We start from the raw sequence: 15,866 nt of genomic DNA on the forward strand, positions 1-15,866 counted from the left end.
TATTTGTGATACATTTGGTTTGTTTTATTTCGCACACAAGCAATGACAAGTCTTATCAAATGTAGTGCAAAAAGTTTAGCGAGGGAAGAAATTTGATTTGGGGGGGGGGGGCATTCCAACTTTCACACAGTTTAAATCAAATTCACTGTTTGGACTGAACAAAACAGACGTTCAGTGTCATTTGGGCAATTATGGTGAAATATGAGCCCCTTGATCATTTGCTTTCAGCCATTAATGGGGACCGCTCAAATTAGGTTTTACATTCATGAATATTACAGCAACAACGTGAACACTGACATGAAATCATGATAAGTACTGTAGGTAATGTAATCTGCTTATGAATGACATTTTTTTTTTTTTTAATGCTATGATAGATTTCAGGTCAACATTGTTCGGCTACATCTTTTTAGCATAGCATTAGTCCACACTCAAGACCCAGTAAACGTTTACCAACTAACTGTGGAACACTTGATCCTGATAGAGTGAAAAAGCTATTAAAAGCCCGCTTGAAACTAAAACAAAAAGAAACAGGGGAACACATGAAAAGCTTGGGTTCAGTTTCACAGTAATGCTCGTCTACAAACACACTTAAACAAGTGAGGTCCACAAATATTTGGACAACAGTGACAATTTGTAGTTGTTGAAAAGCTCTTGAAGCTGAAAGTCTACAGTTTGTTTTAAAACCATTGTGCTGAGTGAAGCAAAATCTTAAAAACTCTTTTGACAGTTTGCTACACAAACACGCACGCACACAGTTGCTTTAGGACACGGAGATTTAAAGCGATAAACACACAACGCTGGCAGCATAAGAGAGCATGAAAACACGGCGCTATAACACCAAAGGAATAAATTAACTTAATTAAAACAATGTGTACAACACAATAATTTAAGCAGCAATCAATATATTGATGGAATTAAAAACAAAACCCCACAAATTTTATACAAATATCCAAAAAACACCAAGCTGGCAGTTATAAAAATGTACCAAATGTAAAACTCACGACATTGAAATTAAATGCAAAAATTAGGTAGACGGCTCTATTAATACTCAGACAAATGGTTCACTCTGTACTGTACGAATGGAGTTCAGCTTTATCTTTGTGCTCACATTCAACTGAGGTCTACGCGTTATAATAAACGCTATCGGTGAACCCGAGGAGACCTTTAGGAAAGAGCATAGCTTACAAAAAGGACTGTGGTTTGTTAAAGCTCGCCACACAATCAAGAAGGTAGAATAGAAAGCAGGCCCTGATTCGGAAAATTGTTCAGTGCAATAATCATCATCTCCTCTCGGCATCAGGAAAAACAAACCCGCCCGGTCCCTGATCCGATATCACACAGTGTCTGCAAAACAACTAAACCGCACAAAATGGACTGGAGGGAGAGAAATAAACAGCAGTTTGGAAAACAGTAGAAAAGGAAGGGTAATTCCAAAAGACTGGCGCAAATACAGTACGTGAATCACTGGGAATGAAAGAACACCTGTAGCTTCCGTCTAGGGCGGTGAAAAATAAAAATAATAATAAAAAAAACATAGCTTGGGGGGAAACAAAGCTCACAATTCCCTTTATATCGATGGCAATAAAGATAATATTACATATTCACCGCTTGTACCTATCGGTAATGACGTTCGTACCTGTTTGGATCACAGACTATCAGCTAAAGAGTCCAAATGTCCCTTCTCTTGCTAGCATTAGCCTGCTAGCATAGAAACACAGCGTACCTAATAAATGACAGTTCTGAAATTATGTTGAACAAAAATACTATGGAACCTTCATAGCCAAGAGTATATTTCAACAAAATACACTAAGTGAAATACAATAAGGAAGAAGTATGTCAGTGAAATGCAGTAAGGACTTCCCTTCTCTTGCTAGCATTAGCCTGCTACTGCTAGCATAGAACATTGGCTACTGAGAAAACAGCGTAGCTAATAACTGAGAGTTCTGAAATTATGTGGAACAAAATACTGTGGAACCTCCAGAGTCAAGCATCCCAAAAGTGGTTTAATTTGGAGTTCAATCCAGGTATCCTGGAAAGCATAAATATTGAATATGAGATATAAGCAAAATAGCAAATCCCTTGAAAGTGCACACTGAACATCCAAAACAAACAAATTTGAATTTATTTTATTTTTTTGAGGGGTGTGGGGTTATTATTATTATTATTATTATTATTATTATTATTATTATACTTCTGCCTACACCCTTTTGGTTGTATATTTATGTATGGAATTTTTTTAATGTTTTTTTACCATGTTGAATTTTTTACTAATTTTTTTTTTTTTAACCGTTTTAGCGGTTACATAGCTAGCCATTTTGATTCATGACACAAAAAGGACTCGCCAATGACCTGAACAGCAAGTAATTGATTCGTGTTACACCGAATGCAGAAGCAAAAATTGTTTTGATGTGAAAGTTTCATATTTTAACGTGATAAGTCTTTTTTTTGTTTTTTTTGTTTACATATTAAGTTACCATGCTAAATGTTTTAAGTTTCATGTTTTAATGTAATAAGTTACAGCGTTTTAATGTGATTAATTAAAATTAAAGTGCCAAGTGTTTAAAATGATTTAAGATTTAAAAAAAAAAAAAAAAAAAAAAGACACACACACAGCTACATAGGGCTCCACCGGTGATATGAATCGAAAGTAATCGCTTGGCCTTGTTATGACAATTTACCACATTATTATGGGAAACTTAAAATGGTATAACGTGACGCTGAACTTTTTTTTCTTGGTGTGTTAGCAATACGCTCCTCATTATACTTGTAAGACAGTCATTTTTAAATGTTACTTCAAACAACTTGCAAGGCAACTAGCATCACAAAATGTATCGTGTTTGACTTGGGAAGTTCCACTACAATTGTTTTGGAAGCATTACGGAAATTAATCTGCATGAGCAGACGGATGCGAAGTTGGCTAAGAGGTTAAGTGTGCAACGTTACTGGAAGCTGAGAGTCCAGGATGAGCATTTGAGCGTGCCTGTACCTCGGCTGGGGCAATCATTCAAGCCCTTTTAGATAGCGGCTGCACCCTTGACACCGCTCTCCTCAGATTACATCTTATCAGCGTCAATAAAGAACGCGGCCTCCGCTGCATCTTATCCAAAGGATCGTAGAGCAACCGGCACCTGCCCTGCGTGTACCATAAACAACTCGCTGGCTCTCAAATCCACCCCCGGCGGCATCGACGTTTCAAACCTGACCCGTCAGCAGCAGGACCCGCGAGATATTTTGCGGTTGCCATGGAGATCTATCGTCCCGCTCAGTACCGAGTGGTCGATATGATCCTCGGCGGCCAGAACTTCCCTGACGGCCGCCTCGAACGCGGCCGCGACGTTGGTGTCGTCCTTGGCGCTGGTCTCAAAGTACGGACAGCAGCCGCTCTCCTCGCACCAGGCCCGCGCCTCGTCCTCCCCCACTTCCCGATGCGCCATGTCCACCTTGTTGCCCAGCACCACAAAAGGGAACCGCTCGGGATCTTTCACGTCAGAGTAATACATGAACTCCTTCTTCCAGCCGCCGAGGTTCTGGAAGCTCTGCAGGTCGTTGACGGCGAACGTGAGCAGGCAGCAGTCGGCGCCTCGGTAGAAAGGCGTGCGCAAGGATTTGAAGCGCTCCTGGCCGGCCGTGTCCCAGATTTGAAGGGTGACGAGGCGCCCGTCCACTTCCAGGTCCCTGTTGAGGAACTCCACGCCGATGGTGTGGAACGCCTGCGAGTCGAAGCGGTCGGTGACGTAGCGGTTCATCAAGGACGACTTGCCCACGCCTCCATCGCCGAGCAGGATCACCTTCAGCAGGAGGCTCTTCCCGCTCATCGTGCTCGAGCCCGCCTCGCTGGGTGGCACACAAGAGGGGCTCAATTCATCCTTAGAACATGAAAAGACCATTTTGAACTAAGTTGAGCCCGGTTGTAAAATTATGAAAACAGCAGTCCTGTAGGTGGTGGGGATCGCCCATGACAAAGTGGTTGACAGCAAGTGAAGGAGAATGGGGGAATCCACAATATCATATTTTATTATCCGTAAAGTCGCAAAGGTCTGGACAATTTACAAAACAATTTAGGAAAATGGATGGATGGATATTTCTGGTCCATTTCGATGTGAAAGATTTTGGAAATATTCCAAATTGGGTTATTCCAATGGGAGTTTACTGGAAACTTTTCTTGAATTGAGGATAACTTAATGGAAATATACCATATTCAAGCATAAATAAATATACTGTAAATTAATATGTTGTTTGTAATAAGAAAACACACGTAAATTGAATAGCTCTTCCTCTAACATGCGAGAATATTACAGTAGCTTAATAGTAGTTAATTGTATATTGTTGTTTGTTTTTGTCTTACACACTGAAGCCAATATTTGGCACTAATATATTTCTGATAACTTGACCAATTGGCCAATAAATAAATATTATTTTTTTAAATTATTGTGGATTACAGGCAGAACATGTGCAATACATTGTACTCTAGTATTTAACTTTATAACAGAGAGAAAAGTCAGCATTTTTGGGGGTCTTATGTTGTGTTTTTAAAAAAATCTAGAAAAATCAAGACAATTTTTGCATATATTAAAAGAGCTAAAATCGTTTGATTAATCTATTAAACCTTACATAATAGCCACATTTAATTCCCAATTAAGAGCCAACCTTCAATTATGTCAATCTATTCCCAACAATTCATATTATTTCCTATGGAACATCTCCAATTTGGAAAATTCCTGGATTATGTAGCCTACCACATATTGTTTTTACAGATTTTTATTCTTCTGAAGAGCTATGCTGTACAGCGGTACAGGGTTCCATTCCTATGACACCGATGTAATCTATTTTATTTTAAATGTAAATCAGAAAAGTGGCAAATTCATTTCAATTAAGAGTAAATATTCATTAGAAAAACACTTTTATGCCATACAAATAAAATAACCAAATTAAAATCAATAACTAAAAAAAAAAGAAAGAAACCAACGCCTTACCTTTACTTCTTTTGATTGTCTTACAAACCCGATGTTCTGCGTGACGACATTTACTTGCACTGCTGCACTAACTACTTCATTGCACGGCTTTCGTATTCACTACGCATCCCAAATATGGCTTATTGAGACTGCACGGCAGTGTCAACAACAGTGACTCTTGAAACCTCCATTGCACATGCGCAGACATGTGCCAGCTTGTCAAATGGACCTTGCGGCTAATTGCTATATACTGTCTTATCGAGTCGATCTCAAGAGGAAGTGCTTTTCTGACCGCACGAAACGGTAGGGACGCTATTGTGAGCATGAAGCGTACTGCAAAACGCACAGTAATACGAAGTAGATGTATCAGGAAAGCTCTTTTCCAACTAAGTTAGCAAGCTAGCCGGCTGCCGTGGTCGGCTTGTTGACATTCCAGCTGATCATGTTAGCTGTTAGCAGCGAAGCATGAACACTTCAAACAGTTTGAACACGCTTGAAAAACTGCAGGCGAGCAGTATTACTAGATTGTGCAGTTCTACATCTCCATGTGAAAGCATTCGATACAATTAGTACTTACTCCGTCCTTGGTGGGTTAATATTTTGCTGTTGCCCCAGTCCCCGACATCGGGCTGAGATTGATTGTAGTGACGTGCAGTGTGCGTGCACTCCCATTGGGTAAGCGCAGGAAGGACCGCCAACCCTAAACAGCAGCCACCAGGGTCTCAAAGTCAGTTGGGTTCCTTGCGTATTTCCCAAGACAAACAAACCACCGCTACTGTAAATATTATGAATACAAGTATTCATGTTTTTTTAAAAACAAATTTTAAAAAAAAGTTTGAATTTGAAAAAACTCGCTCTTATCCGCTCCAAGAGAAAACTAATCCTAACTTTCCCCACAATCTGGTTTGCCACCCTAGTAGTCCGCACATGCTTAGTTAGATCCTGCTGTGCATTTATTAATTGATTTAATATAAATAATATTTTTTTAAAAACGTATCATGTTCATGTAAAATAAACAATTTTACATGAACATCTAATGTGAATAATGGATTTTATTAATGCTTTTTTTTATTGTAGTAAAAAAAATGCTACTACAATAAGCAAATGTATACATATGGAAATTAAATAATTACAAATAATTATTGATTCATTTTTAAAATTACATTTGTTAATTAATTATTCGTCACGAAATCAATCAAAATTATGTATATTTTTCTTTTCATAAGTAGATGATTTGAAAATCAATCGAATGTACTGTATTAACGATATTGTGATATTTCTTACCTGTGTTGAGTTTATACCGTCTTTAGACTGTAGATGGCGGTGTGGCGCTCTATTGCTTCAGAGGCGCCTGGAGAAGCTGCACAAGAAGAAGAATCCAGCTGTTTTGTTTTTTTCCTCCGGCTGGCTGCATCGTTCGACATGACCAAATAGCAACATATTAAATCCCGCATTGGGAGTCGTAAGAGGACGGAACTTCCATGTGCTTCCTGCGGTAACGAAGGTAAGAAGTACTTGTTTGTTTTCCCACTTTTACATGCAGCTATGGCAGCGTATGAGTATGTGATTTGTACTGTATTTAATTTTAGCACAGAACATCAACACCTTCCATTTGAGTGACCACAATCAAAAAGTCCTGTAGCTCGAGAGAGCTTTTTGAATAATATGTTTGTACCTAATGATAACTTCCCGACGCTTTCATTTCTGTTCTTTCAGATGGCAGGGAGATGCAGGCTGGTGTCCTGTGCGTGTTTGGGTCTGTTTGGCGTCCTGTGCTGGGTGTGGGTCTCCTTCGCGTCCTTCCCCGATGAACAGCATGTCGTGGTGCCCTATGATGCAGTGGACCAAGGACCTTTCAAGCCCCAGAGTGCTCTTGCAGACATGGAGTTTGCCCCAGCGAGTTCGTACCGTGGTCCTGGCAACCAAGACCAGCGCGGCAACAAGGAGCTGCCTATTATCCTGTGGTGGAGCGGAGGCTTATTCCCACATTTCCCTGGAGATACAGAACGAATTGACTGTGCCTCATCGTCCTGCCTGGCCACGAGTAACCGCAAGGTAGCAGTGGTTCTCAAATAATGCTTTTTATTAGTCATTATGCTTTCATACGTTGTATTTATGTGCTGTTGAAATTGTTGGATCGTAAGGTCCAGCTGTACAAAAGGACATCGTCCATCATCTTCTACGGGACGGACTTCCGGGCCTACGAAGCACCGCTCCCTCGTCTCCGCCACCAGACGTGGGCTCTATTCCACGAAGAGTCCCCCATGAATAACTACTTCCTCTCGCACGGGCCTGGCATCAGGATGTTCAATTACACCGCCACGTTCCGCCGGGAGTCCGACTACCCTTTGACCCTGCAGTGGCTTCCGTCACTGAGCTACCTGCTGGAGCCCACGGCGGCGTCCCTGAAGGAGAAGAACCAGCTGAGGCAGAAAGGCCTGGCCCCCGTACTCTACATGCAGTCTCACTGCGACGTGCCCTCCGATAGAGACAGATACGTCCGAGAACTCATGAAGTACATCGAGGTAACGCACGCATGATGTCATTTTTGTCTAAATGAGGCTTTTTAGCTCCATATTTTGTTGGCACCAAGATGGCGGCAAAGCCCAAAAAATAAGCGAGTTTTCAGCCAATAATAGAAGGTCCTCAAGTGTGGAAATTCCAAAGTGCGACTAGGGGTTTACCGTTTTCCTTTCTCAGGTGGATTCTTACGGCAAATGTCTGAACAACAAAGCTCTGCCCGCACATCTAGAAGACACTTCCACCGCCACAGGTGAGGAGGCCTCCTTCATGACGTTTGTGGGCCGCTACAAGTTCCACCTGGCGCTGGAGAACGGCCGCTGCGCAGACTACATGACCGAGAAGCTATGGCGGCCCCTCCACCAGGGCTGCGTTCCCGTCTACCGAGGCTCTCCTGCGGTGGCAGACTGGATGCCCAACAACCACTCGATCATCATAATCGACGACTTCCCCTCACCAAAAGCTCTCGCCGAGTTCCTCAAGCTCCTCGATGAGAACGACGACGAATACGCCAAATATTTGGCGTTCAAAAACGTCCGCGGCGTCACGAACGCTCGTTTGCTGGAGGCTCTGGAGACCCGCGAGTGGGGGGTTAACGACATGAGCAAACCCAACTACTTGAATGGATTTGAGTGCTACGTGTGTGACCAGGAGAACGCCAGGTTGGCTGCCGAGCGAGCCAATAGAAAAGCTCCGGAGACAAACCCGCCTCCAAAACCAAAGATGGCTACCAACGCTCACATGGGATGCCCTCTGCCCAGCCCGGGGTATGGAGAAGTGCAAGACCTGCCTGCAGGTGACGGGTGAGTCACTTTGAAACTCTTCACTTCGTAAAAACGGATTTCTGCTTTGATTTTAATTCAATGTATTTTTTTTTTAAATTGCTATTATTTTAATAAATTATTTATTTACATTGCTGTTAAGTTGTTTTGTGGTTGTTCTTTCAAGGTACTATATTTAAAGTTGAGTTTTTGGTAGTTGAGTAAAAGTTTTGAAATAAGGAATAATTGTGTTTAATAATCGTGATTTCAATATCAGTCTATTTTTAAATCCTAGGAATTTAAATTTCTACATTAATTTAGCGTGAGAAATGTTGCCAACGGACAGAGACTGGTTAATCACAGCACGTTGTAGAATGTCGGCAGTATTGCTTTACAAATTCCAGTCATTTGTATTACTGTATATGTAATACAAAAGGCATCTTTACGGTCAACTACCATAGTCTATTTTTTATACTGGTAAGCGTGAGACCATTGCTTTAGATTAGAGTCTCGTCTTTCATAAGGAGAAAAAAAGTATATTTCTATCTGTTTCAGTTTTGCAGGAATTAGCATTAGAATATAGCTAAGTTTCGTCATTATTCACAAATCTGTTTAGAACTGTGGGGAAATCCGCTTATTTCCCAGCTTACTCTGGTTGATCTCTTATACTCTGCTGCCACCTGCTGGCCGTTTTTGTAATGACTACCATACTACTACTATTATTATCATGGATATGCACCAGTCAGGTGTGGAAAAGTGATTCGCAAATCCTAAAATGTCATACTACTTTATTCTGATGAGCGCAACTTCCGTATTTTATATATTATATTTAGTTCGCCTATGATGAGAGCTAGCTGGCTAACAGCTAGCTGTGTAAGAAGGAAACTGTCCCAGCTAGCGAGTATTCATGGCACCAAAAACCACCCCGGCTTCTTCCTTTGGCCACAGTACAGTGAGAGTTGAAGTAAGACATTTTAAACTGAAAAAATAAAAAAACTTTTCTTGAGCGGCCAAAGCCTGCCAGCATATTCGCTGGTTCAATATATCATTTTTAAGTAAGCGAATGTGATGCTTAGTAGGTGCTACTGTTATTAACCGTTTATTTATTTATTTTAATCACATTTTATTTTATTTTTTCATTAGTCAAATGTCTTTATTTCAGAAAAGTATAAAGAGTAACCTTTGGCCACATTTGAAAGTCATTTGTTACTGTCAACACAAATTGTGATTTTGAGGGCTAAATTATATTATTATGACAGCAAAGTAGTTCAAATTGAATCAACAGCGCCTCCGCTGGTCGCAGCAAGTAGTGCACTCCATTTGGCCTCATTTGTTTCAAGAAGATTAATCCACACAACAGTCTTAATGATCACTTAATAGGCTAATTTATTATGCCCACACCTAATTAAAAGACGTCTAATGTTGGCATATCTGTCTGCAGATGGTTGCAAATGTGGCCTCAGGACTACTGGCAGAGTCTGGACCAAGCGGAAGGCCTGGAGTCTCTGATAAGAAGCAACGAGTCGGATCCCGCACTGTTGTGGAAGCACATCCAAAGAATCGCCGTGAGCCGAGCGAGAGGCAAACACTGACGTTGGCCGTCAACAGGCCAAGGAGGATGGAGGACATCCAAAAGTCCAGATGTGCTCCACAAAATGCAGACACTTTTTTTTTTGCTTTTTTTAATGAGGGAACGAAGCACGCGCCTTATTTGCACCTGCGCCGAAAACTGCTGTTTCCTCACGGGGGGGCAGTTTATTTGATTTTGGTATTACAAAACACATACTTTGAGTTCAATAATGTCAAGGCGCTGGGCGTTCATTTTAAACTGTGTGCGGCAAAGTTGCTCCGCAGGGGCGCATTGTCATTCTCAGGGGGGGACATGTTTGCATTGGAGTGAAGCCAAACTCACATTGAGCGTGCCAAGCGTGTGTGAGGACAATCAGGACTGGAGCCACTGGACTTAATTAGCTTAATTCCCCATCCACTTTTTTTAATTATTATTTTTATATGTAGCCTCATGGTAATGTTTTACATGACAATGCAAAGAAAATGTGCGACTTACCTGATAATTTATCAGTTTGTTACCAATTGGTGCAATCATATGTGCAATTGATTTTTTTTTTTTTTTTTTTAAATCAACTTCTGCACGCAAACGAGCACACCATTTGTTACATTTTTATACCAGGATAAATATTTTATTTTGTGAATAAGCAATCAGACAAGCGAACTTTTTCTTTTTTCGTCATTGAGTTTTTAGAATGGTATTTTGTGACAAGTCATATTTAAACAAAGTCAATAAATATTATATTGTACCCATATTGGCAGTCTTACTGAAAGTGATTTGCAGTTAAGCCCCAAATGATACATACCATGACCGAGTATAAAATGTAATTATTTTTATGACCTATTATTTAAACATTCCATATGCACCTACTGAGGAAGTGTGAATTGGACAAACAATAACGGAAATGGCAAATGCATTTTCTCTTAACATTTTAAGAGTCTTTTGCCACTTCGACAAATGAAAATTTTAACTGGAAATTTGGTCACGGTAAAAAAAAAAAAAAAACACATTTGGGCTTAATCGTATCTGATGTGCAGACAAATCCTTAAGTTACACTTTCACCAGCAGGAAGAAGAGCACAAACATGTTTTGCCGTCTTGCGTGAAAAGAATCTAAAGTCATTATTTTTATTGCTCGTTACAGTCTCTTGGCTCACCCTAAACCTCCATCCTTCTTGCATTGAAGCCGTCCAAAGTTGGTGCAAGGCGGTCGCTTCTCACTTTAAATGCAAATGAAGAGCCGCTGCGATCAATCGAAAGTTGCCGCGTAGCAGCTTTCGCAGTGGACTTTGCCGCCGTGCAGGAACATGTTGTCGATGAGGTCTCCCATCGGCTTCCAGCACGAGGCGCACTGAAATATAGGGACGGGTGAATTACCAAATGTCTTCTTAAATAGTTTTTTTATTTTTTTAACACCAGTACAATTATTCAACTTTCGAACCGTCACCAATACAACATCATTGATACACAATTTCCCCAAAAACAAATACTTTCATACTTTCATATCTCAATATAGCATTTTTTCCTTAACTCATTCACTGCCATTGACGGCTATAGATGTCAAGAATTCATTTGAACTATTTCGATTAGTTTAAAAAAATGTCTACTTTTGTTAACAAGATTATGAAAACCTAGGGAAAAAAATGTTATTGTACATTTATAACATATATAAAATTTGTGATTAATCATGACTTAACTATTGAAGTCATGCGATTAATTACAATTAAATATTTTAATCACTTGACGTGATTAAAAAAAAAGAAAAGATTAATAAACATTTGGGGCGTCAGTCGATTAAATGTTTTAATCGTAATTAATCGCATAGATTCAATAGTTAACTCACGATTAATTAAAACAATTATATCTGTTCTAAATGTGCAATAAAAAAATCTAGGTTTTTATACTCTTGTTAACAAAAGTGGGGGAAAAAAGTTAAACTAATAGAAATAGTTAAAAATAATTTTCGACGTCTGTAGCCGTCAATGGCAGTGAATGAGTTAAAAGGAACCCCGACTGTCATGAAAAGTTTGCTCTATATTATTTATTTTGTTATTACTAACATAACTATGAAATTAATTTTTCAAAAATCATACAATTTGTAGACACTTTATTTGGACATACGCCGCCATTGTTATTTACGTCGCGACGTAGAATGGCGGCAGGCTCTCTGCCTAATGTGAAACGCTTATAAAGAAAGCATTTAAGGTATGCCTCCGTTGCGTTCCTAAAGAAACAACATGCACCAGAGTAGAGTCACCGTGACCCTCGTCCCCCACGCCCGTGCTCCCGTCACTCGGAAGCATTCAAGAGTTTTGATCTTCCCTTTAGGAACGCAACACAACATTGCTCGGCAGAGAGCCAGCCGCCATTCGACGTCGCTACGCACTGAATGCGTTGCGACGTAAAATAACAGAATGTATTAAACTGGAAATGATGTTATGTTAGTAACAACAAATAAATCAAAAGCAAACTTATCATGACAGTCGGGGTTCCCTTTTAAAATTGCATGAAATTAAAGGCACGTCTTCTCATTTCTAGTTCCTGGTGGTAAAATGGCCACAAGGGGGTTGCATTTATACTAATACCTGCCGCACCAAATTTAAGCCAAGAATAGAAACAATTGAGTGAAAACTTGAACATGAAATATGATCAAATCCATATTTAGAGGAAGTTTGAAGAAAAAGCATCCAAGTGGCACAATGGGGTTTCATATTTGTACTTCTGTGCACGTGCCACTTGCTGGAATCTGTCCCTGTAACGGTTGCTAGGCAACCAGCTGGGCCTCCAGGAAGTCACTGGCCAATACACCCCCCCCCCCCCTCCCTCTTGGCAGTCTTTGTGTCAAACTGTGTTATGAATTCTTATTTATTCATACTCGGAATGTTTCTTCTTTGAAAAGACTAAAAACATGTTTTTAAAGGCACATTTCTCTCTAGCGTAGGAAAGACGACGTAATGTACCTTGAAACAATGCGGATGGCAGCTAATGTTAAGGTGCTCGATGGTGATCTTGGCATCGTTGCCCACCATCTGTCCGCAGTATGTGCAGGGGGAGGAGACAGAGCTGCAAGGGGGAGGACACAGCAAAAAGTTTTTGGGGATCAAAAATATCAATAAACTTCCACACTTCCTCTATCCCGATGCTATAAATTCTACATATGTCCCTGAATTTGTACTGTGACCGTGCGCCCGCCCAATTTTTTTTAAAATAATAATCTACTTTATTGAAAACACAAAGTAATCAATAAAAAAATGTAAAAGAATTTCCCACGTTTTGCCTCAATTCCATGCATAGACATCGTGTTGCTCCTTCTGGCCACCTGGGGGCAGTATACTCCAGACATGAAGGAGAAGGCTCAGTAAGCCACAGTAATAATAATAATTCTTCGCAGAAGATAAAGAATATATGCCCCTGGAGTAGTATATTGTCTTTCTGCATATACTGCAGCACGGTTTGCTTTCAAGCAGTCAATGCTGTTTTTTTTAGCCTGTCTGGCGTTTTGCATTGCTTGTTAGCTAAAAGGACTGGGGCCGAACAATTAACTAATTCACTCCCAAACAATTTCACGGAAGCAATTTTTTACTGGATTTTAACAGATTTTGCAAGGCCTAAAGAATATTGTGTTATTTTGCTACAAAAACATGGAACCTACCAAAAGAAAGATTAGTCTCTTCTTTCATCAGGAAAAAAGTATGTTTGTATCCATTAGAATAGAGCTAAGTTTCATCATTACTCACAAATCTGTTTAAAACTGTGGGGGGAAACGGCTTGTTGCAACATGGCCCTGGTTGATCTCTTATACTCTGCTGCCACCTGCTGGCCGTGTTTTGTAAAAACTAGCATTTCTTTAAGTGACCTCTTCAGTTCAGAAGCTGCATCAAAGCCTTCTGTATGCTCTAGCATAAAAACAGGAAAAAGTATTAAACGTATTTATATGTTTTTTGAGGTTTGAATAATATATATATTTTGGTTAGTCGATAGACTTTTTTATTTTTTATTTTTTTCATTAAATATGTATTTTTTATTATTATTATTATTTATAATGGTGTGGTGGGCTGAGTCCACTCCTTGGCGGAGGTAATTACCTGGAGTAAGAGGGGGACCAGCTGGAAGAAGCAGACAGAAGCAGAAGACAACCAGGATGTGAGCCAAAAATCATTCCGCAGCGGTATTTCTTGTCAATAGCATAAATAAGTCATACCTATCGAATGAGCCCGCGGCATTATGGGAGGACATGGCGCCGGTATCGACATACTCCTTCACGTACACAAATGGCCTGAAACAAACACGCGAGATGAAGTTGAGCGCACACAACACGGATATTTCACTTTGATTGAAACGATTCTCACTTTTTGACGTCGGGTTCCGGTGTAGGGGTTCGCGGGGCCTCCTCGTACACGGTCCTGGCGTCAGACAAGGGATCGTTAGTTTCATCGCTCGATCACGGGTGACAGCCATGTTGCGCGCGCGCCGCACGCACACGCCGCATCTGCTCGGCGCAGCTCGGGGAAGATAATCATTTTCTGTCAGCGCCGGTTAACGTCGTGCTGCTCGACGGCGAGACGTTTGACAAAGCGACACCTCTAATGTGCGTCGGTAATCTGACATCTGGAGAATCGTAATCGTGCGGGGGAAGCGAGAAGTTACATTATGGTAGGAAATTGAAAGAAATTTGATGAAAGTCTCCAACTAAGTCTTAAAAATATGGAAAAACATGAGGACGTATACAAATGAACTCATTCACTGCCATTGACGGCTACAGACGTCAAAAATTTATTTGAACTATTTCTATTCGTTTCACATTTTTTCCCCACTTTTGTTAACAAGAGTATGAAAACCCCCCAAAAATGTATTGTACATTTAGGACAGATGTAAAATTTGTGATTAATCGTGAGTTAACTATTGAAGTCATGCGATTAATTACAATAAAAATATATAATTGCCTGATGCCCCTAATTTTTAATAATCTTTTCTTCTTTTTTTAATTAGGGGCATGAGGCGATCACAATTTTTTATTGTAATTATTCACATGACTTCACTAGTTAACTCACGATTAATCACACATTTTATATCTGTTCTAAATGTACAATAAAAAAAATTCTAGGTTTTTATACTCTTGTTAACAAAAGTGGAAAAAAATGTTAAACTAATAGAAATAGTTCAAATGAATTTTGGACGTCTATAGCCGCCAATGGCAGTGAATGAGTTAATAACAAATAATGCATATATTTGTGGGGACTGGGGTCAAGATGTATTTTACAATTTTAAAAATGTGCAGAATTTCACAAGTTACTTCACGCTAAAGATTAGATAGCTCTTAATATAAAAAAAAAAATGCACTGAGCCCTCACCGATGTCTTACAAATGCAATTATGCCATCTAGTGGCATAAAAATGACCTCAAGACAAATCAATATCACACGTACATCTTTTTCATTTTAACCCAATTTGCGATTAATTGTGAGTTAACTATCCAAACTGTTATCGCCTGACACCCCTAAAAAAGAATATAAGAATAAATATTAGGAAGTCTTCACTTCATTCAGTGGTAATGGCTCGATAATTTTGTTTAATTTATTTATTTTCTAGGAGAATTCTCAAAATAAGCTTGACAAGTGTGCAAAATGCCAAATGCCCGTGAAGCAAACACGACACGATTGTTGTTCAGCCTCACCCGACTGATAAAAGCGCTTCGACTGCAAAGCGCGTCAGAGCGGACGAGACGACCAGCAGAGCAAACCTTCCCAAGATCATGAACTCACCGATCCATCGTCAGCCCCTCCCGTTCACCGTAAGTCTCCCTGGAATGTACAGTAAAAATAATTAAATAAAAAAAAATCTAGGTTTTTATACTCTTGTTAACAAAAGTGGAAAAAAATGTTAAACTAATAGAAATAGTTCAAATTCATTTTGGACGTCTATAGCCGCCAATGGCAGTGAATGAGTTAATAACAAATAATGCATATATTTGTGGGGACTGGGGTCAAGATGTATTTTACAATTTTAAAAATGTGCAGAATTTCACAAGTTACTTCACGATAAAGATAGATAGCTCTTAGTATAAAAAG

At 39.9% G+C, this 15,866-nt stretch overlaps 3 protein-coding genes across 5 annotated transcripts in view; 1 reads left to right on the top strand and 2 right to left on the bottom strand.

Moving 5' to 3' along the window:
- rab9b (RAB9B, member RAS oncogene family) lies at positions 1–5,639 on the bottom strand. Of its 2 annotated transcripts, none has more exons than XM_086084184.1 (2): positions 5,530–5,639; positions 1–3,834 (listed from the first exon to the last, which is right to left on the bottom strand). In XM_086084184.1, exons 1-2 carry the CDS (start codon positions 5,622–5,624, stop codon positions 3,207–3,209), a joined length of 723 nt encoding a protein of 240 aa, XP_085940310.1. In that variant the 5' UTR covers positions 5,625–5,639; the 3' UTR covers positions 1–3,206. The 2 variants fall into 2 exon arrangements, with proteins under 2 accessions (XP_085940310.1, XP_085940311.1); XM_086084185.1 differs by having other exon boundaries at positions 1–3,866; positions 5,530–5,625.
- Positions 5,163–10,554, top strand: pofut4 (protein O-fucosyltransferase 4). Its single transcript, XM_086084180.1, has 6 exons — positions 5,163–5,255; positions 6,263–6,456; positions 6,669–7,007; positions 7,097–7,477; positions 7,653–8,275; positions 9,675–10,554. The coding sequence occupies exons 3-6, from the start codon at positions 6,669–6,671 to the stop codon at positions 9,823–9,825; spliced, it is 1,494 nt and encodes a 497-aa protein (XP_085940306.1). The 5' UTR covers positions 5,163–5,255; positions 6,263–6,456; the 3' UTR covers positions 9,826–10,554.
- znf185 (zinc finger protein 185 with LIM domain) overlaps positions 10,400–15,866 on the bottom strand; it is a 22,472-nt gene continuing 17,005 nt past the window's right edge. The window contains exons 29-34 of one of the 2 annotated variants that reach the window (XM_086084177.1): positions 15,561–15,599; positions 14,149–14,202; positions 14,001–14,075; positions 13,885–13,905; positions 12,760–12,862; positions 10,401–11,150 (exon numbers count right to left, since the gene is read on the bottom strand). In XM_086084177.1, coding sequence (XP_085940303.1) covers positions 11,049–11,150; positions 12,760–12,862; positions 13,885–13,905; positions 14,001–14,075; positions 14,149–14,202; positions 15,561–15,599 — 394 coding nt within the window. In that variant the 3' untranslated portion in view covers positions 10,401–11,048. Of the gene's footprint in view, positions 11,151–12,759; positions 12,863–13,884; positions 13,906–14,000; positions 14,076–14,148; positions 14,203–15,560; positions 15,600–15,866 lie in introns of both variants that reach the window. The other variant, XM_086084178.1, reaches the window with a different exon arrangement.

The sequence above is a fragment of the Leptonotus elevatus genome, chromosome 9, assembly GCF_054856555.1.
Source record: "Leptonotus elevatus isolate MCC_2025b chromosome 9, RoL_Lele_1.0, whole genome shotgun sequence".
Classification (NCBI taxonomy): Eukaryota; Metazoa; Chordata; class Actinopteri; order Syngnathiformes; family Syngnathidae; genus Leptonotus; species Leptonotus elevatus.

What these genes read in the sequence shown, in the direction of transcription:
- pofut4 (XM_086084180.1), top strand. Translation starts at nt 6,669, where the DNA reads ATGGCAGGGAGATGCAGGCTGGTGTCCTGTGCGTGTTTGGGTCTGTTT. An exon ending in TGGCCACGAGTAACCGCAAG is followed by an intron (nt 7,008 to 7,096) that starts GTAGCAGTGGTT and finishes TTGGATCGTAAG; the next exon opens with GTCCAGCTGTACAAAAGGAC. An exon ending in GACCTGCCTGCAGGTGACGG is followed by an intron (nt 8,276 to 9,674) that starts GTGAGTCACTTT and finishes ATCTGTCTGCAG; the next exon opens with ATGGTTGCAAATGTGGCCTC.
- rab9b (XM_086084184.1), bottom strand. Translation starts at nt 5,624, where the DNA reads ATGGGAGTGCACGCACACTGCACGTCACTACAATCAATCTCAGCCCGA. An exon ending in ATTAACCCACCAAGGACGGA is followed by an intron (nt 3,835 to 5,529) that starts GTAAGTACTAAT and finishes TGTGCCACCCAG; the next exon opens with CGAGGCGGGCTCGAGCACGA.